Source organism: Lingula anatina, chromosome 2, assembly GCF_051362555.1.
Source record: "Lingula anatina isolate TDL-2025a chromosome 2, LinAna3.0, whole genome shotgun sequence".
Taxonomy (NCBI): domain Eukaryota; kingdom Metazoa; phylum Brachiopoda; class Lingulata; order Lingulida; family Lingulidae; genus Lingula; species Lingula anatina.
Genome location: NC_141768.1, coordinates 48310955 through 48338469, shown reverse-complemented (window position 1 = coordinate 48338469; position 27515 = coordinate 48310955). Strand labels below are relative to the sequence as shown.

The 27515-nt window shown below is 36.3% G+C and overlaps 3 protein-coding genes and 1 pseudogene across 9 annotated transcripts in view; 2 read left to right on the top strand and 2 right to left on the bottom strand.

The window, feature by feature from the left end:
- The window catches only part of LOC106159728 (protein FAM13A), a 36016-nt gene extending 23620 nt beyond the window's left edge, over positions 1-12396 (top strand). For 3 of the 5 annotated variants that reach the window (XM_087003403.1, XM_087003401.1, XM_087003405.1), the window contains 12 exons: positions 480-538; positions 887-945; positions 1310-1391; positions 1707-1742; positions 6415-6596; positions 6968-7051; positions 7236-7319; positions 7675-7758; positions 8163-8323; positions 8748-8849; positions 9217-9271; positions 9660-12396. In XM_087003403.1, the coding sequence (XP_086859529.1) occupies positions 480-538; positions 887-945; positions 1310-1391; positions 1707-1742; positions 6415-6596; positions 6968-7051; positions 7236-7319; positions 7675-7758; positions 8163-8323; positions 8748-8849; positions 9217-9271; positions 9660-9728 (1057 nt within the window). In that variant the 3' untranslated portion in view covers positions 9729-12396. The remainder of the gene's footprint in view (positions 1-479; positions 539-886; positions 946-1309; positions 1392-1706; positions 1743-6414; positions 6597-6967; positions 7052-7235; positions 7320-7674; positions 7759-8162; positions 8324-8747; positions 8850-9216; positions 9272-9659) is intronic. The other 2 variants (XM_087003404.1, XM_087003402.1) reach the window with 2 other exon arrangements.
- A 229-nt stretch (positions 12397-12625) lies between these two features.
- LOC106154284 (glutathione peroxidase-like) lies at positions 12626-15950 on the bottom strand (annotated as a pseudogene). Its single transcript, XR_015332713.1, has 3 exons — positions 15667-15950; positions 13276-13514; positions 12626-13058 (listed from the first exon to the last, which is right to left on the bottom strand). The product of XR_015332713.1 is annotated as a glutathione peroxidase-like (transcript).
- A 1750-nt stretch (positions 15951-17700) lies between these two features.
- Positions 17701-21560, bottom strand: LOC106154272 (glutathione peroxidase 6). The gene is made up of 4 exons (XM_087003083.1): positions 21416-21560; positions 19407-19651; positions 18694-18932; positions 17701-18140 (listed from the first exon to the last, which is right to left on the bottom strand). The coding sequence occupies exons 3-4, from the start codon at positions 18748-18750 to the stop codon at positions 17916-17918; spliced, it is 282 nt and encodes a 93-aa protein (XP_086859209.1). The 5' UTR covers positions 18751-18932; positions 19407-19651; positions 21416-21560; the 3' UTR covers positions 17701-17915.
- Positions 21561-21762: 202 nt separating this feature from the next.
- LOC106159693 (nucleolar and spindle-associated protein 1) lies at positions 21763-27457 on the top strand. Of its 2 annotated transcripts, none has more exons than XM_013536072.2 (11): positions 21763-21973; positions 22415-22483; positions 22739-22825; positions 22956-23261; positions 23502-23640; positions 23997-24065; positions 24269-24355; positions 24916-25103; positions 25391-25778; positions 26069-26297; positions 26774-27457. In XM_013536072.2, the coding sequence occupies exons 1-11, from the start codon at positions 21887-21889 to the stop codon at positions 26859-26861; spliced, it is 1737 nt and encodes a 578-aa protein (XP_013391526.2). In that variant the 5' UTR covers positions 21763-21886; the 3' UTR covers positions 26862-27457. The 2 variants fall into 2 exon arrangements, with proteins under 2 accessions (XP_013391526.2, XP_086859203.1); XM_087003077.1 differs by having other exon boundaries at positions 26069-26301; positions 26778-27457.
- Positions 27458-27515: the final 58 nt, after the last annotated feature.

The window sequence follows — 27515 nt, the reverse complement described above, 5'->3', positions numbered from 1 at the left end:
TATTAATTTTTAACTGACGAAACTTTCAAGTTTTTACCATATCCACATACAGTCCCATCATGTCTATATAAATATAAATAGTTTTTGTTGCCCAGTTTTCAGTTGTATGCCATTCAAACAGCCCTGTTTAGCATATTATAGTGGTAGAAATTATAGAAGTCAGCTAGTGGGTTTCTTGGTTTGAGATTGCTGTCTGCATCCATACAATAAAACTGATGTTAGCTCATGTTGATTTCACTTTTTTTTTCACAGCATAAATCACCTTACTGAAGATATATATTGTTAACAGAGCTTGGTTTAAGTATTTTCTATTTCTTGATAATTATCTTAAATCTTCTAAGAGAATTTTCAAGATGCATTTCTTCATCCTATCCCTGTATCAGGTATTATTTGATGAGATATTGTATTTTTTAATGACTCAATATTTTGTTTGGGACCCTGTATAACGCCTTCTGACATGTGTTTATCTTTTGATGCAGTATGAGGTCAGATGATGAGCACACCCTGGCAGTGAAGAAACTCACTAAACATATTCAGTGTAAGTATAAGCCAACTAAGGGGGTAATGAGGACCACTTTGCTGGCTATAGGCTAGACCCATCATGTGGGGTTCCGTAAAAAAAGGTTGTAGTATTTGTTAGTTTTTATTGTTACTGAATAAGAAAAAGAATGAATTTTGTTTTAAATGTTTCATTTCCTTTCTGTTGTTACATAAGAAATCTACTTTTTTATGAAATTTCCAAATAGCTTGATGTCTGATTTGTTGCAAATGATTGTGAAATTAGAACTATGTACGTTAAATTAAAACTATTTTGTAAATTTTTGATAATACAGCTGTTGTTATTATTATTATTATTATTATTTTGTTTCCTTTTTTGCCATTACAGCATTGAAAAAGAAAATCAAACATTTTGAGGAAACCTTTGAAGCAGAGCATGGATACAGGGTAGGCTCAACTGTGCATGCACACAGAGAGAGAGAGAGAGAGAGAGAGAGAGAGAGAGAGAGAGAGAGAGAGAGAATAAGTAAAAAGGCCAAGGAATGGAAGTTCTTGATATTTAAGCGACACATAACATGTTCTAAATTTTCAGTCTATGTGTATAGTATTAATATGGTGTTTATATTCAAATTGAAGGTAGAAATGCAAGTTCATTTGAACAGTGAATCGGAGAGCAATACACTGTTGTCACTGTCTTCTTGGCATAATGATGACATTTCTTGCCAGTCACATTCCTTGTATTTAAGGAATAAATCCTCACATTAAAAAGTGGCATATTGAAGGGTATAAAGCAGTTTATCTTCTGTTCCAGCCGTCACAGCAGGACAAGTCGTCCAAGCCAGAAATCAAGAGATACATGAATGACCTGGCCAAGTCACGGAAGGAGCTAAAACGTAAGACAAGCATTAAAAAAACTTCTTGTACTGAATTTATACTACAGGGAGCTGGCAATGTAGTGTTAGTTTTGTATTTTTAAAGACTCCTGTTTGTTTTATTATCATGATCCAAAATATTTTAATATTGCTTGTGTAATCCAGGCAGACTTTGAAATACCCAAAGTGGAACTCTGCTGACCTTAATTAGGATTGAGGCATGTTTTATAGAAGCCTTTTAAAACATAGACACCACAATGCTTATAAGAGGGCCACACTGCACAGTTGTTTTATATTGTGTCCTTTCTGCATGTTAACCAGCTTTATTTTCTGCAGTTCTAGTCAGTGAGGACCAAACCAACCAGCATTCTAGTAAGCAGTTTACACATGTGGTCTTTTTCTTTTCCACCTTACACATCAAAGATGTTAACTACATATTGGTGATAAGTCAACATGCTAGTTAACTGTCGCCCTCGGCTGTTCAGAATGATTTAGATTCCAGTGCTCACTGCCCCTTATCTCCATGAGGACTCTCGTAGATTGCAATCAGATTAACAAACTAACATGGTCCTTTCCGAAAACGGAGAGGCTGGTGATTATGTGAATATATTGGAAATCAGAGGAGGTGTGCTAAACCGATAATCTGATTGAATACAGAGAGAATCCATGTGGAGTCATTCTGAACAGTACCTTTGTCCTTTCCTTTCCATTTGGACCCAGTCACTCTTGATACTCAGAACTCTAGTTTGCAGTGTCAGTATGTTCTTTGTGTTTGTGAACCTTTCACAGCCAATGGCACAATTAACTGGACTGGTCCACTATGAGAGGCTGATAACTTAGTGGACTTGTGAATGGAAAAAAGAACTGTAGCATACTCAGATGTTAGTACCTGTATTGTAATTAAATGTCAGGACCAGACATAGTGAACCAGTCCAGTTAAGTGTTCAGTTCAACATGGAGAGATCCTTGAAGACATGCTGTGGTCTGTTGTTACTTGTGTTCTTAACTATCACTTTCAGAGGCAGTCATCTGGTTACAGAGTCACTGTTATATTTTATAATAATCATACCCCAGCGTCTTTCACCTTTTTGTTCACTTGTGTATATTACAGTATGTACTTTCTACTACAGGCAGTCATTGGGTTGCCTCTGTGCTTTATAGTCATTTCAATTGAATTAATTTTGTATTGATTTTTATCAAGAAATCCTTAATGACTCGCCTGACTTAATCAAGTTTGCGTTTCTCCTATTCCTTAGGGAGTGCACTCTCTGTGAAGAATGAATTTTATTGTCTCATTTTAGGATGTTTTCCCTTTTGGAACTTTTGCTTTGTTTTAGTAGAGATAAAAGATGTGAAGGCCAGATGGTTTCTGGCATGTTGCGAGAAGTCATTGTTGGCTTTATTAATAAAGCCATTGTTGATATTCTGATATTGTTATTATAAGTGAAATTTTGCTTCATTCAACAGATTGAAATTTTATCATTTTTATGTACAGACACAGATGTGTCTGTACATATAGCCATCATCTGCGTCTGTCGTCGCCGTCGTCGCCGTCGTGCACTTTTACCGATAACACGATAAGTGGAAAACTGTTTTTTATTTCAGCTTGAAACTAACAGAATTGATAAATATTCATAATACGCAGGTCAAGTTCGAAAATCAGCATGATCGGGTGACTTATAGGGAATTTATGCTGTTTTTTCACTTTTTTTAGCATATATGCAGCACCGATAACACGATAAGTGGAAAACCATTTTACTTTTTGGCTTGAAACTTACAGAACTGGTGAACATTCAAAATCCGCAGGTCAAGTTCAAAAATCAGCATGATCGGGCCATTTTTAGGGGAGTTATGCTATTTTTTCACTTTTTTCAACATATATGCAGCACTGATAACACAATATAAGAAAAACAGATAGGCCAATTGTCATTATACTTACAGGAGTGGTCAATCTTACTAAAACGCAGGTTGAGTTCGAAAATCAGCATAATCGGGCCATTATTTTAGAAGTTATGCTGTTTTTTCACATTTCCTCAGATTCAATTGTTAGGCATGTTAACAGTCTCATTATTGAACTAATAAGATACGTAAAAGTGTTTGTTTGACATTTCCTGCATCTTTATGACATTGTTAGTTGATTATGTAAAAATGATGGTAAACTTGATATCGTGTATTGTGTAATCAAGTGTCAAAAATGGAAAGAAACTTGTATCATTGCAGTTTGTCAGATTCAATCATCTACTATCTTCAGAATCACAGAATGGAGGAAATTGGACATTTAACACTGTTCTATTGATATTTTTACCACCTCATCAATTTTCTTAGTTGATCATATACAAATGGTAGTAAACTGTTTATTTTGTTTTATGTTAAAAAAGTGTTTTAAAAATGGAAGTAAACCCATTGCAGAACAGTGCTCTCTTGTTTCAGCATATATGCAGCACCGATAACACGATAAGTGGAAAACCATTTTACCTTTTGCCTTGAAACTTACAGAACTGATGAATATTCATAAAACGCAGGTCAAGTTCGAAAGTCAGCATGATCGGCTCATTTATAGGGAAGTTATGCTGTTTTTCACTTTTTTCAGCATATATGCAACACTGATAACATGATAAGTGAAAAACCATTTTACCTTTTGGCTTGAAACTTGCAGAACTAATGGATATTCATATTACGCAGGTCAAGTTTGAAAATCAGCTTGATCAGGTCATTTTTAGGGAAGTTATGCTGTTTTTCCCTTTTTTTAGCATATATGCAGCACCGATAACACGAAAAGTGGAAAACCATTTTACCTTTTGGTTTCAAACTTACAGAACTGATGAATATTCATAATACGCAGGTCAAGTTTGAAAATCAGCATGATCGGGTAATTTTTAGGGAAGTAATGCTGTTTTTTCACTTTTTTCAGCATGTATGCAACACCTATAACACATTTGTGCTATATGATGGTACTGTATGTCCCTTGGGTGATCACTAATTAAATTAAGGTCTATAAAATCACTTGCTTACTCATTAATTTTCAATTGGCCATTAAATGAGATTACATAAAACACTCGTTGAGATTTCCCTGTAAAGTCCCATAGGTTTAGCTCTCTTAACTGTGTCACAAAATTAGGATTTGGTGATAATTATGCAGATAAATGGTGTTTAACATTGCAAATAAATTTACAACAAAAAATATGTGTTATGCCAACATGCTATAGATGAATAACAGTGCTTTATTTTTCTCAAACTTGGTGGGGTTATTAATATCAAGTTAATACAGCTAGATTAAAAGTTTGAATAGCAGCTTTATTGGAATTTTTTACATTTTATTTAAAATTTTTTTTAAATTATTTTTCAAACACTAGCATCTTCAAGATGTGATTTTTAACTCCCATCCACCAGAAGTGCTGTGCATTTTCTGTATTTTTGTATATAATTGTTATTTCTTCAGATTTAATTCTTAGGCATATTAACAGTCTCATTATGGAACTAATAAGATATGTAAAAGTGTTGTTTTGACATTTTCTGCTTCTTAACAATATTGTTAGTTGATTATATAAAAATGACAGTAAACCTGTTGTTGTGCATTATGTAATAAAGTATCATAAATGGAAAGGAACTCATCATTGCAATTTGTCAGATTTAATCATTGTTCAGCATCTGCAAATGGAGCAAATTGGACATTGAAAATTGTTCTATTGATATTTTTCCTATGTCAACAATTTTCCTAGTTGAACATTTAAAAATGACAGTTTATTGATTATTTTGTTTTAAAAAAGGTGTTGAAAATGGAAAGAAAATCATTTCAGTACAGTTATCTCTTGTTTACATTTTGGCATTTTGAAAGTGTGACTCTGAACTTCCATGGCCTTGAAGACCTTCCCAAATCACATTTTCTGAATATTCATGATACTTTTATTTTTTTTATAAAAAATTTGATGGTCATTATGCTGTTAAGTATTATGTTATATAGCATGAAAGTTGAAGAAACCCCTATTTTGGACACTGCTGCCAGGATAGCGATTAAGGGAAAACCATGTTACTTACGATACTGAAACTTACTGAAAAGTTTCATAAGACAGAAGTGCAGCTTGTGTTTGAAAACCAGTGTGATTGTTTTCTGTTTTGGAAGCAATGCAGGTTTATAGAGTGCTATACTGGCATTTTCAAGTTGTGACTTATCACTTCCATCTGCCAGGAGCCCTGTACTCTTTCTTTGTAACATTTTCTGTATTTTGTTAAGTTACAGGAATGATTCTTAGGATTGACATACAGCCCCCAAAAAATAAATTTTATATATATATATATATATATATATATATATATATATATATATATATATATATATATATATATATATTTTTTTTTTAAATTTTTTTAATGAGTTTAAGCAATTTTTTTTGTGTAATTTTCACTGTACCTCATTCTGGCATTTCCAAAGTTTAACTCTTATCAGCCCGTACGATCTTTATGTCGGACCCGACAGCCTGACACCTTAAGGACTATTTCCAGACCCTATCACACTAACTGTGGATCGATCTATCTCCATGGGAATTCTCGCTAAATTGCAATCAATGTAAGTGGCTTAGCTGTCTGTCATGCCTACTAAAACTGGCATGCCAGAATCCTAAGATTCTCAAACTGAAAGCAATTTAGTGAGAAACCCCTTGGAGTTGGATTGATCCTGTTTGATTGATCTAGGTATGGGAACTTTACTTTCATCCTAATCCAATGTTATGCAGAATTAGAATTTGATGTTGGCTATGCAGTTACAGTAAGCATAATACATTAGTTCATCAGAATTGACAGTATCCTTTTTCCTGCGTTTTTATTTTCTGGTTTTTGTCTGTACATTTGACAGCTTTGCTGCCTTGTTAACTTTATTTATTTTATATATTTATTCATTCATTGCTTTCAATTAATATTTATCAAACTGCCAACATATAGTTACATATCTGATACATAATAATGGTAAGCATACTCACACATTGCTCTGTTCTCTTAAACTGCTTGAAAGATTAGTAAAAAAAAAAAAAAGACTTCTCACTATCCACAGGCCTTAAAGAAGAAAGTCATATGGACCAGCTGGCAGAGACGTACCCCGGTGGACGTCCAGACAGCGGACATCATCCCACTGGACACGATGCGGACGGACCGACCATGCAGCAGACGCTGGACATGTTGATGAAGAAACTGTCGGACAAGAGGAGAGATGCCAACAGACCAGAGGCTTTAGAGGTAAGACGACAATTTTTTTTTTCCTGGAAGGGCCTGCCATATAATCACATGTTAGTGAAAGCACAGATGTTTTTCAGTTAAATAGTTTTTGTGAACTTTGTCAAAATGAAAATTGTTTGATTTGGTAATGTGGGATGTTAGTTTAAGTGTGTTTCAAGGTCTTTGCACAAATTGCTCAGCAGTCCTATGTATACAGATGTCACCACATTGGGACAGCTTATGTTGGAATAGGTTCATCACTTTGGTAATGTTAGAGGAATATAATTTTATGACAAAAGTTTGCTGCCTAAAAACAGTTCACTAGCTTTCAATAATATCATTTTGTTAAATTATATTGTTTGATTATTAATTTATGGCCCATTTGCTTCCAGATGATGAACAGAGAGCAGGTGCAGGATGAGAAACTTGCCGTCCAAAAAGTTTTATTGCAATTTGAAAATTTCCATGGCAGACCTGTAAGTAACAATACTGTATCCCAAATTTTACTTAAATGGATAATAAGTCAAATGCCATGTTTCATGTAACTCTTCCTCTTCCAATCTTTCTCAATGTATCGGTATAGGCTGTATAGCTTAAGTTTATTGCTGGGCTTGAAAAGGGCCTATAAGTGTACGCTATATTTCCCATGTATTATACCAGGTGACCAAGCCAGAGAAAGAATTGATGAGGCCACTCTATGATAGATACAGGAATATTAAGAGGACTCTTGCCAAGCCTATCTCGGTAAGTTCAATTTCATTTAACCAAGTTTTTTTTTTTTTTTTTTTTTTTTCTTGGGGGGGGGGGGTGCACAGATTCACTCATCACATAAACAGCTGAATATATGATATAAAACTTGTTTTAATTTACTCTCAAGTTTGAACACAACAAAGTACACTATAATATATTCTGCACAAAATGAAGTGAAATGATGTGCAGTGATAACTAACACATCAAATACACACCAGCCAGTCTATCTTATCATGACCAGTTTGCTGTGTTTTATGTGTGTTTTATCATTAACCCAGTCGTGTAGTGTCCATCATTCTGCTGTTTCTCTCACCATGTTCTCACTGTGCCCACCACTGCACAATTTCAGCCATCAGAGAAGGATTTACCTTCCGTGCCAGAGGGACATACCATGGACTTCTCACCTGGAGAAAAGACAGTCTCTCAGCCTAAAGTAAGCAGCCACCAAGCTGGGCCCCCAACAAGCCTCAGGGGTTATATTTTCAACACTTATTTCAGCCAGACTTCACAATCTTGCAGTTGTAATTGATCACACCATTTGCTGTGGCTTTGATAACTTAAATGCTTTTTGCAGAATAATCCTAATTTTAGTCTTCATACATTTTTGAGTTTGGGGGGGGGCATCTGCAGTAAGTTTAAAGAGTGTGGCTTAGATAACTTCAATGTTTTTTCATAATAATCTTAATATTTTTTAGTGTCCATATATTGCTTTATTTATTTATTTATTTTGGGTGGAGGGGTTATTGTTCAAAGATTTAATAATGATGTGTTCTACAACCTCCTCACAGACATCATCTCATCGTAAACAAATTTCATAATTTTTTTTCCAAACTCCAGGAGCCAGTCCACATTCACCTCCCGGCAGCAGAAATGGATGACCAAGATGAATTTGGTAGCGGGGAATTTTCTGTCACCAAAAACATGTCCTTGCTTCAGGACACCACAATGTTAGGGGTGAAAGGCAAAGTGAAGGAGTCCAATTTGCATGAACTGTCCATGTAAGAATCCATGAGAATTCTTCAGCTTTGTTTAGATTGATTGACTACAAGGAGATGTGCTGATTTAATTCCTTTAGTTTTTTAAAGGAAACATTCCTAATTATCCTTTACATAAAAACTAAGTTTGTAGCAAGGATTATATGTTCATAAACCTCAAAAAAGTATATGGGACACAGGCACAAATTAAAAACAAGAAGGGTTGAGATGAAAAATTCCACAAATAATATCTTTAAGTTGATTTTGTTGATGTCATTTTATGAAGTTAATTACCTAAAAGAATATAACGTGCATTAGAGACACAAACAGAAAAATCCCAGAGATTGTCTTTTTAAGTTGGTGTCATTTTATTAAGGGAAATTCATGTGTTGCAGATATGGTAAGATATTTTTATGTGAAAAGTTGTATTTATGATATTTTTATTCAGGGAAGAGCTACTTGCAGAACAATCAAAAACAAGAACTGAAAAGAAAAGATTACGAAAATTTTTGCGAGAGTTTGAAGATGATTTCCTGAAGGAAAATGGAAGGTTTGTTGAAACATCAGCATTGAGGAAGGTTTGATGAAAAGAAATGAAAGCAAAATGCATTATTTGTACTTACTGATGGTATATGATGAAGATTTCTTTGAATGTTGAAATAACTTCAACTCTGAATGGTTAAATTAAAAGAAGGATTTCACATTTTCTTAAGATTATAGTTGTTCATAAAGTTTACTTCATCGTTGACTTATAACATACCAGCCTTTCTGGAAAAATTGATTTGATTTTCAAAGACAGAAAATATCACTGAATTCATAAGACCTGTAAAGTGAAGATATTGCTATTTTGTAAGGTTAAGAAAACACTGCTGATCTCACATAATTTATATAGTTTACTTTACTGTCTGTCATTCCAGGAAAGTGCAGAAAGAGGACAGACTACCCATGAGCACAGAGTATAATGACTATAAAGTAAGTGAATGGGGTTTACTCCGCTGAAAAACCTTAGAAGGTTGTTGTTAATGTAGAGCAGATATTCTGTTAACTAACAGTGATATCCTGTTTATAATGCAGTATGTGGGTCTGGTAGCCAGGGTGGGGGGATTCGTACAAATTGCCTTTCTTTCCTGGAAAAGGTCCACTCTGGGTAAATATTGATCTAGGTATAATGAAGGTCTCATGGTAAAAGGTCAGCTTTTCTTAGAAAGAGAATCCCCTTTTGAAATTGTTGACTACTGACCAGTATGTGGAGCCACGTGTCAGTATAGCTGAATATACATATTTAGTCTTCATTGGCACCTTCAGACATGTTTAGAGAGCTTATTTTCATCAGTTTTTATCAAAGTTTTGTCCTTTCCAGCAAATCAAGGCCAGACTGAAACTCCTGGACGCTCTTATTTCAAAACATGATCCCAGCAGTACCATATGACCTAGTATAGGTGGCGCCACTTTGATCGCAGTGAAGATGGCAGGATGGTGTGCATTGAATGCTGAGTACTGAAAGCCAGTCGTCCTTACACAGCGGTGAAGGAGCCTGAGGACCGCGTCACGTTCTTAACAGAAGTTGCATTCCATGATTGCAGTGTGGAAACCAAAGCTTATTTTTGCTAGAAAACTTCTGCTGCAGATATGCACAGAAATATTGTGTATGCTATAATGTATACGATAATACAAATATATCAATCATGACAGCATGTCAGTGTAGTATTGCAGTGTAGTATTGCTACACTAAGATTTATAAATTTGTTGAAGTATGGATTTTGCAGTTTGCATACAACTGAAAGTTGTGAAGTGAACTTTTTTTGATGGCAGCTGCAAAATGTTATAACAAGAAGAGAGTTAATAGTTAAATTAATATTAAAGGCAACTCAAAGGCCAGTGGGGTTGTACATTGTTATATTAATGCCAGAAAAAGAACATTGAACAGTGAAAAATGAAATGGACTAGTAAAATATAACCTGTAGATAGAAAACCTCACAGGAAGTTTCTGGCAGAATCCAAACGTGATTTTGTTCAGGTGACAGGCAGCAAGTACCACTACAAATTCTCAAAAAAAAAAAAAAATCAAAATCATTTTATTGAAATAAGCACGTTAATGTGTAAATTCAGTATTTTGCCCCTTGTGCATATCTTACAAGTCTCATGCCATGTGCTGAAACACTTTTTTTAACACAAGAAAATGTAAAATCCTTCCATTAGATATTTTCTTGGAGTGAATTTCTGTGCTTGCCTTCCTAAGTATACCAGTGTTTACCTGTGCAGGTGTTAGACAGACAAGTCCAGGGCTCCGTAACTCGATAGCATCGCAAATTGCAAATAGCGATATCACCTCTTATTTCAAGGCTATTATATGGGGCGAGTAAATCCCCAAGTTATGGAATAGAGTTGCAATTTGTGATGCTTTAAAGTTACAGAGCCCTGGGTTTAATGCTGTATCTGACATGGTTACATTAGTGTCTCTTTGGCAGCGTGACAAGACAGGTGTTATATATGAGGAGGAACAGGTTCAAATATCTGGGTTGTTTTCAGCCTTTGTTAAAACCTTGATTAAGTATAGTGGCAGGAGAAATTTACTCGGTTGAGACATTTTCAGCAGCTTTGAGTAACTTTGAGAGTTGAACCTTTATGATAAACATTATTATGTTAGTTGCAGTGTGTGCCTGAATTTCATCACCACTTGAAAAATATTCTCCACGAAAGCATGTGACAGAATTGAACTCTGATGAATTGAGAACAATAAGACTGTGATATAGCCATACCCAGTGCCATCCAAAGTTTTTGAAATGTGTTCACTAAAACAACCCCTCTACAAGTCCCTCTTCTTGCTAGTAATGTATGTTCAGGGAAATTGTTCCAACCAAATCTCACATCTGTCACATTTTATATCCTATGTGATTATCCTAATATCCTACACGGTTATCCTAAAATCCTACACAGTTACCCTACTATCCTACTCAGTTATCCTAATATCCTACATAGTTATCCTGAAATCCTACACGGTTATCCTTAATATCCTACTCGGTTATCCTAATATCCTGCAAGATTATCCTAATATCCTTCATGTCTATACCACTCTTGAACTTACCCTGAACTTCAAATGCTGATAGTGACACTGGTTTAGAGGAAAGTTGCTGTCTGTGCTCAGAAATTTGGGTGATGGAGCCTTTGTGTAGGATGAAATTTCATTATAAACAAGTTTATTTCAGGTTGTTACAGTGGAAATGTGCATGGGTCTGTAGATGTAAGATACTAATCCGTCCATTAGCTACTTCCCATTGCATTGGTCCTTGTGTTTTGACTAAGGGCAAAGAATGAAGATTACTAATGTTTTCTATTTTTGAAATGAAATGTGTCATATTTCAAAATCATTTTTGAGTACACTGAAAATACACTTTAAGGTTAAAGGTTAACAGTAACAGGAGTGATGACAAGGTCAAGGTCAAAACCTGATTTTGGAATTGCCTGTAACTGAGGGAATCTTCATTGTTTCCACAGTGCTTTCACTGTTCTTCACAGATTTTTGCAACACTGCCTGAATCTAAAGGTTGTTTTGGTGATAAAACATATCTTTTTTTGTTTCTATATATAATTGTTTCACTAATTGTCTTTTCTACAACTTATTTTTGCATAAATCCAGATGTCTGTCACTTAATCTTTCAGTAGTCTTATCAAGATTTACATTGTATATTTGTATAGAATGTTAAGTATATTGGTACCAAAGTGTCAAGTAATGTATATTCTCTGCAGCATGTTACTTGAGAGAAATCCATGGACATTACTAGTGATTTTGAAAGCCAGGATAAAAATTTATATTTCTACGTTTAAAGACATTAACTGTATTGTCTTAGATTGGAAATTTTGCCAAAGATGAGCAGGACTGGCATCCACTAAAAAAAAGGATCCTGCTTTGTAACCTAGAGTAAAATTACAAGATTTTTGTGGGATCTGAAAAAGTGGCAGAATATATTGATGAAAGGTATCTCCACTGTGCTTCATCTGATTCAGCCACATCAATATACTGTTTGTGAAACTTGAATACACACAAGCATACACAGTACTTTATGGTAAATAAAGTTTGTACATTTTAAAACTTAAAACTGACTTCACTTGTGGTTTTTACATCAGTTGAGCTGTATTATGACCATGTAGTCTATGTTAACAGGTGGGGGGGGGGGCTAATATATGAAGAATCTGCCCGTTTGGCTAGGAAAAGATCTACTCTGAATCAAATACTTGATCTAGGTTGCGCAATTTGATAATCAAGTGTCTTCAAACAAAAAGGTATTGTTTCCATTTAAACTCAAGAAAAAAAAGAAGAAAACGGCATTTTGTGAAAATGTATCTCTTTATTCAGGTTACGTGTAGATCTCATATCCATCGTCACGGTAGCAGACAGTGGCTGAATGCACTTAGAAGACCTCTGTCTGCTGTGAGACGTCTCAAGTCAGACTGTCTGTATACCAGTTGTCAGCCTGGCCATCATATTGGAGGAGAAATACACAGAACACTGAAAATATACAACAGTTTAACAATTTTATCAATTCTAATAATTAAGTCTCGCCTTCCAAACGAGATCGTTAACAATTTGTTTCACTCTTGGGTCCAGTGGATTCACTCTGGGAGCAAGCCTGTAACGCGGGCGTCCCCGGTGGTCCAGCAGAAATTTCTCAAAATTCCAAGTTATGTCGTTCACCTTGATTGGCGTCCAGAACAGCTTCTTTGGGTCGCCTATAGTTTCCGATACGGGTGGACAGGCGGACTGGAAATGGTCAAAACTCAACGGTTATCAAATACAAATGTTATCTTTCAAATGCATCTTTTAAGATATAATTAAAATATAAAATTCAGTAGATCACTTTCAGTTTCGTTTTTTGTACGATTCTCGTTACAAGTATAGGGTCTTTCCACTTTCTTCCCACTTAAAACGTGGATTTTAAAAGAATTCAGTACAACATAGAAAAGAAATGTTTTAGTACCTTTAGAAATGTGAACAATGGGTTTTCATCAGGCCCGTTGACGTCTGTTTTAGCCATGAGTCTGAAGTTTGGCTCAAAACCTTTCCCAGGGCGCACAAACTTCAGACTGTTATAGATCTCCGAGGCGTTGGCGCCCGGTTCCTGGAGGCCGAACTGATTGCTGGGATACCCTATGACGTCAAAGTATCCCAAGTGTTCTTCAACAAGTGCATTCAAACCAAAATACTGGGGTGTGCTTCCTAAGAATGACAGGAAATAAAGCTATTTAATTGCATGTAGTTCATGCATGGTAGCTATTATTATTATTATTATTATTATTATTATTATTATTATGTCATGTAATCTGCGGATTCTTTCCATTGCCTACCTCAGGCAATGCCCAGGCAATCCTCTCACTTTTCAACCCAGATGTATATATTAACAGGTTCCGTTTCGATATTTTTACATACTGACCAGAGTGTAGAATGGGTTTATTGTTCAAAGCCCAAAGGCATGACCTTTTTTCATCCGTTAGTTAACAATTCAATATACAGTGACACCGCATTACGAACAGGATATCCCGTTTGTAAATCCAACAAGTGTACGCTGTATACAGCATATGGTGTAGCATATAAAAGTGATGTTACTTTTTAACGGTTTTTTAAAGTTCAGATGTTCCTAACTCGGTTTCACCAATGAGCACATTGGTTTCACTCTCAGTCTGTGTTCGTGTAAAGCCATTGGAACGGCAGGCACGCACAGAACGTGTGTATATAGAAGAAAGAATGAGCCCTCTTTCTCTCGCTATTGTAATTTGCTTTTTGTTAAATTTTTCAGCATCCATTTCCAAATTTGTCACACACACTGGATTCATCAAAAGAGGAGCCGTAAGCACTTGTGTCCAAATTGTTGTGTCCAAATTAGGGCGCTTCAACCGGACAATAAAAATAATTAATCTCTATCTCTCTATGCCACGTGCCACGCAAACTTAGCACGCAAATACAACCACCGTGTTACAGAAAGTTACTCTGACAGATTGCTTTCAGAACTATTACGTCTACGTATGTCATTTGCCGAGATTAAAGAATGTCTTACACTTGAAGGTTTTCGCCTGGTTCAGGGAGGTACTGTGGCAAGCGTCACCTCAATTACAGGAGAGAGAAATAAATACAGTGGAAAACACATTTGTTGTACAAAACACGAAGGAAATGAAATTAATTTATTTACTCAGGCTTACGACTGTACAAATAAGGGTGTGCCTATATGATTCGACAAGTCAGTACAAACTACAAACATGATGGAGCGAGTACGTGTAATCCATCAGTTCTACACGACTGTAGTATATCGTACTAAATAGACCAAAAAGCATAACATTTTGTATATTAGAAATCCTATTTTTTAAATATTTAAAACCATCCATGTTGCAACGCTACAATCTTTCCTAAATACTACACTCAGATGCAGGGGAAACAGTGTGGTACAAAATCTGAATTTTCCTGCCTTTATTGTACCTAAGTTATACATTGAAGCTTCACGTATAAAATCTGAATGCTTATTTATCATCATAATGTGAAGGTTCGCAGTCAGGAATATTTCTCTGTTAGATTAACAGAACTGGGAAATGTCTGTTGTCAACAGCACTCAAAGTACCAGCTTCCTAATTTGTATGGATGTGTCGATGACGCCATCCATATACGAGCTAACGGTAGTTATCTAATTCTAAAACTGAGATAATGGCTCATTTTTCCAACGAGTTTCCCAGCAAACGCACCATGAAGGCTGTCTCACTGCTTAATAGAGGATGCGTCCATGTAGACTAATGCTATATTAACAACAATCCATGGACGTGGCAGCGCGTCAAATCAATAGACTGTGCGGTTATTTTTTCTGATTAATTCGCTGTTTCACAGAACAGAAAGTACACGAATACCAACACAAATATGGATAAATATGGATATAGGGTTTAACTCGTATACTCTGGTTAAAAGTTTGTTTATAATTCTGTAAGGTACAAAACCATTTTTGTTCACACGGACGCGACAACTTGTTTGTGGTAACCTCCCGTATCACCTGCAGCGACTATAGCAAACTTACTGAATTCTTATTTATCCAGAGTCCCTAAACTTACACTTTTATTTATAAATATTAAACTGAACAGACGAATGATGAGTCAAACAATTATATGAAAAAAAATGGATTGCGTTCAAAACTTTCATTTTCTAAAAAAAAATTATAATAAATAAAGATAACAAAGCAACCCGCATTATTGCCAGCATTTACATCCTTGTATAAATGTACTGAACACGTTAAACAGGTTATCACTCATAAAATATCAAGGAACTAATGCCAGGGATTAAAACTGCAACAATATGCACCATAGTCAATCATATTAGCACTAACAAAATGACCTACCTCAGAAAGAAGCCACATTGGTGACCATCACGGCTTTACCATAATATTCCTGGAGGTTTACCGCCTGCCCGTCCGCCAAAGCAGTGTCAGTGAATTGGTGAATAGAGCCTTTCCTGGGGTCACACTGGGAGATCTGCCCCAGGGTCCCCGGGAGACACAAGAGCAGGGAGAGGCCCACCAGACGCTCCATATGGCTGGCCTCCTCTCACAGAGAATGTCGAGCAAACGCTGCTCTGGTGTGACAAGATATCTCCCACTGCGTCGATAGGTTGAGATGATGAATAGGATCTATAGCAGTGCTTGCACTTAGGCCACGGGAAATTAGATTGATAGTTTACGTGGTTGTGTTTGTTTTCATCGTGAGGACTAAATTAGAATATTGGATATACAGTTAAACTGTTGAAGTTCTTTATTATTATTATTATTATTATTATTATTATTATTATTATTATTATTATTTAGATAAATGACTGTTGTTGTGAATATTTTTTGAGTTTGGGGTATCTTAAATGTCATACATTCTTGATTTGCATTCTAGTTATCTTTATAACTTCTTGGATTGCATGAACGGCTTCATCTTTACCAAACTTTGAAGGGAAGTCAAGGGAATGTTCATGAGGGAAGCGAAATAGTACAAACCCATACTGAAACAAACCAAAACAGTGAAAGTAAAATGTCGGCAGTTCAGTTAAACAGATACTTAAATATCACAATAACTTGTCCACGCTCAGTATATTCACGAACCTGGTAAAACAATGGTCATTATTCTTAGTCGGCAAATAAGGAGTGCTTCTGACCTGCTCTCTCTGAAGAACATGCGGCCGGGCACGCTATTTCGCGATTGTCCTTTTATTTCTTAGCCCACTCATTTTTTTTTTTTTTTTTTTTTTTTTGGGGGGGGGGGGGGGGGGGGGGGGCTCGTGCATCGGTTTAATGGTTACGCACCTGTCAGTTATGAATAATTAGTGTTGTCCTTTCATGCTTATTTACGAAAAAAATGAAGCTATTTTTTCACTGTCTTTTATTGGCAACTCGTTCACATGGGTTAACCACGAAATATTTGAGGGAAGCCGTAACTTGTGTCCTTTCCTTGTGGTATTGTGTTTACTGCATGGTGCGAAATATTTGCCATTACTTTAACAGAAAATCTAACGGTAATCGCTGACGTATAAAGGATAGTGAAAACTGTCATCAGTAAGGGGCCATTCAGAAGAGAAGATCCGAGTATCAACTCGACCAAGGCTCAAGTATGGCGGACCCTACATGAAAGAAAGACCGCGCAATCCTGTAATGGTCTCTGCCTCTTACACGCCTCCCCACTCGTCGTCCCTGCAGTGGCACAGTAATTAAACCTCGGCTCCATTCGACCGGACACGTGGGGAGGCGTGTAAGAGGCGGACAGACCATTACAGGATTAAGCGGTTTTCCTTTCATGTAGGGTCTGCCATATTTGAGCCTTGGACCAGTTGATACTCGGATCTTCTATTCTGAATGGTCCCTAAGATATATCTTTATGCCAGTGAAGCAGCTCAGGTAGGATATTGTTTAACAATACACCGGTTCCAGCTCACTCCTCCGTGTTGGACGCAAATTAATTTACTGTTAGGGTAAGGATGTGTGACACGACATCTCATTATGACCTAGAAACCGGTTGACTCAAAGAAAATCTAACATTATAAGAAAATTAAATAAATAAATAGGTCTAAATAAATAAATAAACAAACAAACAAAGACAGGTCTAAATAAATAAATAAATAAATAAATAAATAAATAAATAAGTAAAGGAATGGAACACAAAGCATGTATATCAAAATCCAAAGAAACTTGTCTCGTTAGTTTCTAAAATTTCTACCATATTTTTTGCATATGCATATAATGGATAATGGATAATGGATAGTTCATCGACTGGCAATAAAATACATGTTAACAAGACTAGCCCGTTTGTTTACAGAGCAGTGTGACCACGAACTCTATTATCTCAGATCTGTTATTGCAGGTTACATAATCCCAAGGAAATTTTAATAAAAAACGGCATTTTGTGAATATGCATTTCTTTATTCGGGTTACGTGTAGATCTCACATCCATCGTCACGTTAGCAGACAGTGGCTGAATGCACTTAGAAGACCTCTGTCTGCTGTGAGACGCCTCAAGTCAGACTGTCTGTATACCAGTTGTCAGCCTGGCCATCATATTGGAGGAGAAATACACAGAAGATTAAAAAATATGCAAAATGTCAACAAATAAGGAGTTAATAACTTTGATTACCAAGCCTTGCCTGGGACACCAGATTGGACACAAGTTCTTTCACTCTCGGGTCAAGTGGGTTAACTGCAGAGGCAACCCTGTAACGCGGGCGACCAAAATGGTCCAGCAGAAATTTCTCGAAATTCCAAGTAATGTCGTTCACCTTAATTGGCGTCCAGAACAGCCTCTTGGGGTCGCCAATGGTTTCCGTGGCGGGTGGACAGGCGGACTGCAAATAATTTAAACACTTGCATTTTCAATGGGCTGATTTCTAATTAAATATGATATCCGGTATATACTGGTGTCCATATTATGCTAGGGAGATTTTGATTTCGTATCTTTTCGAATTTATGGGGCTTAAAACTCGCTACAACTGATAATATTGCAATATGGATGATAGTGAACACTATTTCAAGATTTATCATGGACAGAATTACGAAATTCGTAATTTTGCCCATGGATATATGTATAACCAGACGACCAAGCAACATATATCGGCACAAGCTATTATCTAAATGTATATGGCAGTTCGGGGTACCTGAGCCATTTGAATATAGATAAATATAATTAATCTAACAAGTTCATGTGAGCAAGACAATAAGCAGCGACAATCTATACAAGTGGATGTCGACGTGGAAATGCATGTTAGAAACGACAAAATATTATACATGTACTCCGGTATGTGTCACTACTGAATAATTTATCCACCTTTCTTCCACGTTATTAATCGAGAAAAAGTTAGATATAAATGAATTAGTTTACAAATAAACAAACTGCATTACCTTTAGAAATGTGTAAACGGGGTTTTCATTTGGTCCGTTGACTTCAGTTTTAGCCATGAGTCTGAAGTTTGGCTGAAACCCTTTTCCAGGGCGCACAAACTTGAGCCCAGCGAAGATTTCGGTGGCGTTTGCGCCTGGTTCCTGAAGACCGAATTGATTGCAAGGAAACCCTATTATGTCAAAGTATCTCCCATGTTCTTGAACAAGTGCATTCAAACCAAAATACTGGGGTGTTCTACCTGAAATTTTGTAGATATTTTAATCTTTTTAAAGCTCCATAACATATCTTATTTAGCTTTGTTATCTATCTAATAATAACGCGATGTAAAACAGTTTTCACTTCTTGTTTCAAAATTGACACAAAGCAGGTTTTTACATAATGTTCAAATTCTAAAGCTATATAGACAACCATATATCGACAGGACAGCGCTTAAATGTGCGGGAGTATTGTTTTACTGTGGCCAACGTCCCCTGTGGCACAGATAAGAGGCTGTATTCAAGGCAAAGTATTGGCAAATATGGTTCAAGAAATTGCGCACAAATTTCCTTAACTGGTTTTAAAACCAACATTATTGCTGCAAGTTTTTTTACCCTTGTTTCAACATTCTATATACCTAACAAATTCATATATGAAGAACTTACTACTCAAAATATACAGCGACACTCGACATTATTTTATTTCATTTTTTTTTTCAATAATAAAACCGATTTACCTCAGAAAGTTGCCACGTTGGTGACCATGACAGCTTTTCCAAAGTATTCACCGAGACTAACTGTCCTGTTGTCCGCCAAAGCATTGTCAGTGAATTGGTGAATAGAGCCTCTACTGGGATCACACTGGGAGATCTGCCCCAGAGTCCCCGGGAGACACAGGAGCAGGGAGAGGCCCACCAGACGCTCCATATGGTCGGCCTCCTCTAACAGGGAATTTCTCTCTCTCTCTCTTTCTCTGAATGATCTGGAAGATGTGCTGTTGCCTTTTATAACCTCACAAAACGAGTTATAACGTGATGAATAAGGCCATGACAAATTGGAACGTAAGTTTTGCGCAATAGCGTGTTCTTTCTCATTACAGTAAGGGGCAGAAGAATGGGTGAAATATATACATTAGACCTGTTGTAAATCGTTCTCTTTAAGAAAAAAAAAAGGAATGGATTTTTCAATGTTGAATTTTTAGGTAAAAAGACTTTCACAAATAGTTACAAGTTGTATATTGTCGGTATGGCAAAGCAACACGTTAAATTACTGTGTAAAAAATAAAGAAAAATCAGATTAAATTACAGGAATCGTTTGAAAAAGCAAGATTTTTCATTTATGTCTGAAATATACTGACTGTGCCATAACACAAAAACTGGATTGACTACATAACATGCGACTCATAGTTTCAAAAAACTTTTATTAAAATTCAAATCACACGTGTTTGGTCTTATGGAAACGACGAAGAGAATATTTTTTACAAATGCGGACGGAGGATCAGTCTCTGCCCCTTCTAAAATCTCTGAATCAGTTAAACCTATTAGGCCCAAACACTGGTAATTGTATGAACTGTCACGGCTTTACCAAAATGACACTGAATTTTTTACTGTACATACAGCTGGTGAAATAAGTGATACCCCAAACAAGTGATACCTTATGCGGTCACAGTGAGATTACAAGTTTTTTCCAACATTAGTGACATCCACATCGCATGGAAATTTAGCCATGCTATCCACGCAACAAAGCAAAACAAAGGTTTCCTTTCTTAGTCCAAAAAAAAAACAAAGTTCTGCTAAAGAGCCGACCAGGACTGTCAGCAGAATAATGACGCCAGACACGTCATTTTACAGAGTACTCTTTTAGCGTCTATTAATATCCTTCGCTAATTTACGTAACTTGTCTACATTCATTTACTACAAAATATGAGGTTCCCTGCCACGTGCCTTTCCACTGTCGTCTCCACTGAAAATAAACGTAGCCCCAGCAAAGCAACTTACTAAGTTTAAAATCACTTGACACTTTGTACAACAGACCCCTAGCTATAGGTTGTTCTCATTTACCGATGCTGTACATGTAATAACAGGGGCGGATCCAGGATTATTTGAAAGGGGGGGGGGTCCGTGGATGCAAAGCCGGGGGAGGGGGGCGAAACATTTTGGTATTTTAGAGGGCGAACGGTGCCATTTTGTACGATTAAGAACTATGATTCAGCTAGTCAAAATTCCAATTTCAAGAGGGGACCATTGGTGTGATTTTTTTCAGAAATCGAAGGGGGGGGGGGTCAGGACCCCCCCTGACCCCCCATCTAAATCCGCCGCTGTAATTAACTAAATGAAATGATGATAGAAAATCGTGTATTTTTTTATTTTGGCTTATATGTCCTGATGGGAGGCCATCAGAATTAAATTAATGTGCCTTCATTTGGACTTAGTATTCACCGCCAACTGGAGTCGATTTTCAAGGAACATACGAAGGGGAAAACGCCGTGCCAAATACTAGACGGGTGGCTTTTTGCTCAAGTCAATCAACAAGAAAACTTAAAAATCAAAAAGTTTGACACTATTCTTAGGATTCGTGTCTGGACGCGTCGTTTCCCAGCACAGCACATTAATAGAGGAATTTGAAATTTTTTCTAAACATTTCTAAAAATACGGAAAATCGGGAAATGTGTCTTTTGAGATTGAATGAGAAGAATCGGGAAATTGCGTCTTTTGAGATTGAATAAGAAGTTAGTAACTTTGATTACCAAGCCTTCCCTGGGACGCTAGATTGGAAACAAGTTATTTCACTCTCCGGTGAAGTGGATCAACTGTAGAGGCAACCCTGTAACGCGGGCGTCAAAGGCGGTCCAACAAATCAGCTCTCAAAGGGCACGACACTGGGCCCTGTCTGTCTGTGACAAGATTGGTCAAGACAAGCCATTTTGTTTACAATATTGTTTTAATTGCAAGATTGACTTCCTTTGCATATTAATTGATATTTCATTTATATTTATCCTGGTATAATGGTTTTGAATAATCGTTTCATTGTTACGTGAAAATGTTCTGATGGGGCTTTTCTTGGAAAGGAATTTCCATATTGACCAATCAAAAGCGTTGGTGCCGTTTTTAAATTACTCCGCGAGGACAAATTTGAAAGTCCACTACCTACAGTTGTAAACAAATGGTGAAGTTTTAGATCTACATTACTTGTGGTGATAGTCTCTAATAAGGGTGCCATGTATACCTTGGATGAACTAGAAGGACTAAAGTACGCAAAGCTCCAGGAGCTTGCTAAAGAAGCCGGGATTAAAGCCAATGTCAAGGTAAATATCATTATGTGAAATGTTTGATATCAACACGATGCTGATAAGTGCAATTAATTGACATCTTGGATTGGATATATATATATGTTTTATATATTCACAAAGAGATCAGTGGCAAATATTGCAAAATCATGGAAAAATATTGATAAAATACACCCAGTTTTGTTTGGAAAATATCTTCAATTTTCGACACCTTCTATCCAAGAAGGGAGACCAATCCGAATAAATCTACAATCTAGATTCTCTGTTAAAGTCTGATTCTTACTGTGAGTCTGTATACTTTACTGTCCACTCTATCCTACCCAGCAATAACTGAACTAGACATTGGGTGGTTTCATTTGTATAATATTATTTTAAATGTGCCTGCAAGAAATTGTGAGCTCTATTGATTCTGTGATGATATAAGTTTTTAGATTTTTTAAAAATTTTACCATATTTCAGGCTGAGAAATTGGTCAAAGATCTTGCCAAACATTATGATAATTTGGCAGGAAAAGATGGAAGCAGTGAGGTAATATAATATAACTGCAATAATTATGGTGATGTTGTCACCTTTGTTAGCAAGACATATACAATGTAAATAGATCCTACTACTATAACATTTTTTATTTCTTTTGCATGCACATAATTACCACATGAAACTGTAACACAAACCCAATCTGAAAAATAATTGGTAGTCCAGTTCTCTGGCATCTTAGGCGGTCTAAATTTTGAGCATTGTTTATGTGAGAAAATATTTGAAGTCATGTGTTATATTTTCCTCTAGGAGTCTGATGCTAAATCTCCAAAGGAAAAACCTGCCAGGAAGATAGCAAAAGGAAAGAAAGGAAACAAGAGGAAGAAACAAATAAAGGTGAGTAAAGATGAAAATGGTAAATTGAATTCTATATAAATTATACAGAATTAATTATCGAAAGTACTCTTTGTTTTTTAATCACTATCAACCTTAGCCATGTTTAACTTCATTTTTCGTTCTTTTGCAGGCTGATGAAAGTCCAACTGAGACTGACAAACAAGAGCAGGAGAGAATCAAGACACCAGCAAAGTCCCCCAAGGTCATGACCCCCAAACCTAAGAGACTGTCAGTTATCAAAGCAGAAGAAGCTAGATCATCACCCAAGGCGTCCCCAAAACCTGCTGGTAAAGTTTCTGAGTCCCCAGCCTCTAATAGAGTGCCCTCTATGGGCAGCAAGAGCAACCTACAAGATGGTGATGCCAGGAAGGGCAAGGGAACCCCTTCTTCAGCTCAGGGATTGAAGAGAAAGAGACAAAATGAAGACAGTTTTCAGGTAGTTTGAATCATTTGATATTTTAATGCTGAGAAAGTGCACTTTCCCCCCAAATATAAGTACTTTATAAAAATGTCTGTGGGACTGTGGATGTTACTACATGCTATCTGTTACTCTCTGAAATATACTGGTAATGGAAATGATCACAAAAATTTACTTTAAAAGAAAGCAGCTTCATCTGTTGAACTTCCATGTTGAAATTAGTTGAATGCAATTTCATATGTTTCTCACCTCCCCCAGAAAACTGCCACTCCACAAGAGCAGCAATCAGAAAGCCGTGTCTCTACAGGGAGAGCAAAGAGGGTCAGGACGGGGACATACGACAAGGAGGACAGCATTATCATTGCCAGCAGTCAATCCAGTAAAAACTCAAGCCCAGGTAGGCTCTTATTGTCAGATTGAACATTTGATTTTTGAAACTTCTCAAATCTTATTATTAGTATTATTATTATTTTGCTGTCTTCCTTTGATATGAATTTGACATTAAGGACTTACTACAATTAGAATAAAGCATGAACTTCAAAGAACAACGCTGCCTGACTGTGTACTAATAGGTTTTACTATCACTTTTTTGTTTGTTTGTTTGTTTGTTAAATGGGTGTTTTATAACAAATTGTTAATGAAAGACATTTTTCATGGTTAATTGCTGTAATTTTTTGCTAATTTTTCATTCTTATTTTATATGTGTAAATAAGTATAATCTAAATGTGTGTCCTCTTCCTTTGTTATTTGCAGCTCTGAGTGGAGGGAAGGAAAGTGCTAGTTTGACTGAAAAGAAAGAAGCAGCAAACAAAACAACAGAGGGTATTCATGTTTATTTATTTAATAGCAGCAGCATCTGGTTTTGTCGTGTCCTGTACCCATATTTTATATGAGTATGTGAGTTGTAAAAACTTTACAGTGCCATGCATAATTGAACTAATTGATCTTTGTAATTTTTTTTTTACTGGTTATTTAATTAATTCTTGAAGACACATCCGTAGGTGATGATTTCTGGTGATTTTCAGGAACAAAACCAAAAACCCAGACCAACATCCCAAGGTTTGCTGCATTTGCTGCCAAGAAGAAGGCAGAGAAGAAGCCAGTAACGCCAGGTAATGGTCATGACACAGAACTTTTCCTGGTAGACATGTTCTATTGGTTGTGTGTGGACACTCTAATGATTTGCCAACTCTACATTTTGATTTTTACATAATAGTGCTTCCTTGAAGAAAAGAGTTATTGATTAGCATAAAAGCATGAACTTGTAGCTGTTTTGTACAGCAACCTGTTGGTATGTATCATCAAGATCAATACTCTAGTCATGTCACTTCCTGAGTATTATCTTACTTTTACTGGCTGTATGTGTGGAGTTCAATAGATAGGGTTTGCTAACAGTGTTTTATTGACTGAATGTTATAAATATCAAAGATTTACAATTTTTTATTTGCGAGGAACGCTTCTGTCAATATTTTTCAATTTACAGGCAGCAATTTATGTTAAAAAGAAATGAGAAAAGAATAAAGAAAATGGAACTGGCATTTAAAATTTTTAGGTATTAGAATGTATTGTGAATTTAGAAAAGGCTGTTCAAAATTTTTGTAAATATTGATAAAAGGCAAGTTGTTTGAATGCAAAATTTTACTGAATTTTATATACACACATATATCTGTAGGCAATAAGGACTGGGCTAAGATTCACCAAAAGAACTTTGACAAAATGGACTCCATTGATGTGTACTTGGAGAAGAAGAGGGAGAGGACAAAGAGCATCACAGCTTCTGTGAAGAAAGCCCGTATGCTCACAGAGCAAGCAAAAGCTTCAGTGCAGAAACTGAAGAACCACAGGACACCAACAAACAAGGTAGAAAATTTAGATGTTTATTTTAGAGGTCTTGATACTCTCGTTCTACATACATACAAACAACTGCTTACAGCTATTTGTTGCTGACAAATTTCATTGTCGTTCATCTGTCATAGAAATATATATGAATATTTTAAAGGGACGTTTTTTTTACATATATTTGATTGTAAATAAAATGTGATATAGAAGTGTGAAACACACAAAAAACTTGCTTCATTTGCTTCTTTTGTTATATATTTCAGCATGCAACCTAAAACCTAGCCTCAGTTATAAATTTTTACTTCCAGGGTCCAAAGTTTGCTAAACCAGTGAAAGCATCCCTGTTCAAGTCTCCTCACTCTGGCGTTCCATTTGTGCCGTCAGTCACGTCCACCTCAAAGATGAACCTCAACTTCAACGGCATTCTCAAAACACCAATCGCCAAAACAGGGCCTATGCCTGGGGATGGCATCGCCAAGACAAAGGCCGTGACGGTCAAGTCTCCTGCTAAGGCTGCGGACAAACCCGGAGACAACACCAAGGAGAATAAGGAGAAGAGGAAGTCCATGGACAAGAGGAAGTCCGTTGGAGACAGCAGGAAGTCCATTGGAGCTGGAAGGAAGTCCATTGGAGACAGCAGGAAGTCAATTGGAGCTGGAAGGAAGTCCATTGGAGACAGCAGGAAGTCAATTGGAAGTGAGTGTAATAATCTTTCATTTGGACATTTGAGGAGTAAATTTTTTTTAAAAACTCACTGATAAATTTATCACATCTGTGGTGGCCGTTTATTAGCTTCTTTGGACAACTTTTCAAACCTCACATTTTCAAAAAAAATGGTTGAGGCACTTTTAATGTCTTGTGTATTTCAGACGAAACCTACTTAAGTAAAAAATAAGTGCAGAAAGGTTAAAAAAATTGAAATACAAATTGATTTTCACATCAAGTTAGTAACCATTATTCAGCTGTTTAATTCTTCTCCTTTTCAGCAACACCCTTCAAGTTTGGCAACACAACCCTCGGTGCGAACACCACACTGGGAAACACCGCCCTGGACACCAGTCAACCCGCGACCAATAAAAAGCCAGTATTTGACCTGAAGGCCAGCTTGGCTAAACCCATCACCTGGAAGCCCTACACTGGCAAATTGAAGCCCATTAACTTTAAGACAGAGGGACATCAGCAGCTGGCTAACAAGGGCCCAAAAGTGCAAACACGGTAAGTTTTTGAAAATTGATTTTGCCCTTTTCTTATAGAAGATAACATATGGATTCTCATACGAGAAAAAAAAATCTGCTTAATATTACATGGTGTCCTTTTGGGTCATTTGAAAGTAACAGTTTTTCCTTTCTAGTTTTTTCTTTCAGTTTTTCATTTTGACTGAAGAAAATGAGCACTTTTTAAAATGTTTTGTAGATGTTACTATTTTTAATTGAACAGAAAGCAAGTTCAAGACAGGCGAGCAATACATTCGGTTTTTCTTTTTGTCCAAAATTTGGATTCATTGGTCATGTTCTTCTGCATTGTGTTGTTAGTCTGCCATCTTAAAGTATGGCGAGATTTGACTTTAACAGGTATCTCAAATGGACTATGGGCTTGAGAACTTTATTACAGAAGAGGGTGTTTCCATTTCTGGCAACCCCATATAACAGGTGTCTGTTTATTAAATGCAGATTATTATTTTTTTCTCACAGGGAGGACAGACGAGCAGCCGCTTCTCTTCACCGGGCAAACAAGAAATATGACTTGCAGCTGAAAAGAAGAAAAATAGCCAATGCCTGAGTGACTTCTAATGAGAAAATGGGGGGAAAAACTTTCAACATTTCCACCAGCTCCATGTCATTATGCCATAGTTACTGACTAATTTTTTTAAAGTGGTATGCTGGAGGAATGACATCACATCATTTTGTGGTGTTAGATCTGTTGGTTTTTATATCCTTGGTACATGTTTACAGCATCGAAATTGTAACGACCCTAGTTTTAGCGGTGTACAAAAGGCAGCATATAGTGTACAGAATGCCCAAGCTTTCTTATGTTTTTAACTGTAAATAAGTATGTTAACTGGTAATGTATTTGTAGTTAAAAGAGTACATGTGAAGTTGATTGTATTTGACTCTTGTTTGAATGTCATGGATTAGGAATTTCTTTGAAGTTGTATTTTAATTCATTTTTTATACAAAAAACAAATTATACTTAATTATGTAGAAATGATTTAAGCTTTTAGATTCTGTGTACCAACGTACATTTAGCATTTCACTACTGTTGTAATGTTTTGGATTTGATCTTCCAAAATGGGTTTCATGTAATTTGGAATGTGTATATAAAACACTATTTGTAATAATTGGTAAGGGCTCAAGTAAAACATGAAAAACAGAAAACTTTCTAGTTCCTTCTTTTTTTTTTATAAGTAATTTGTATAATAAATGGCACAATATG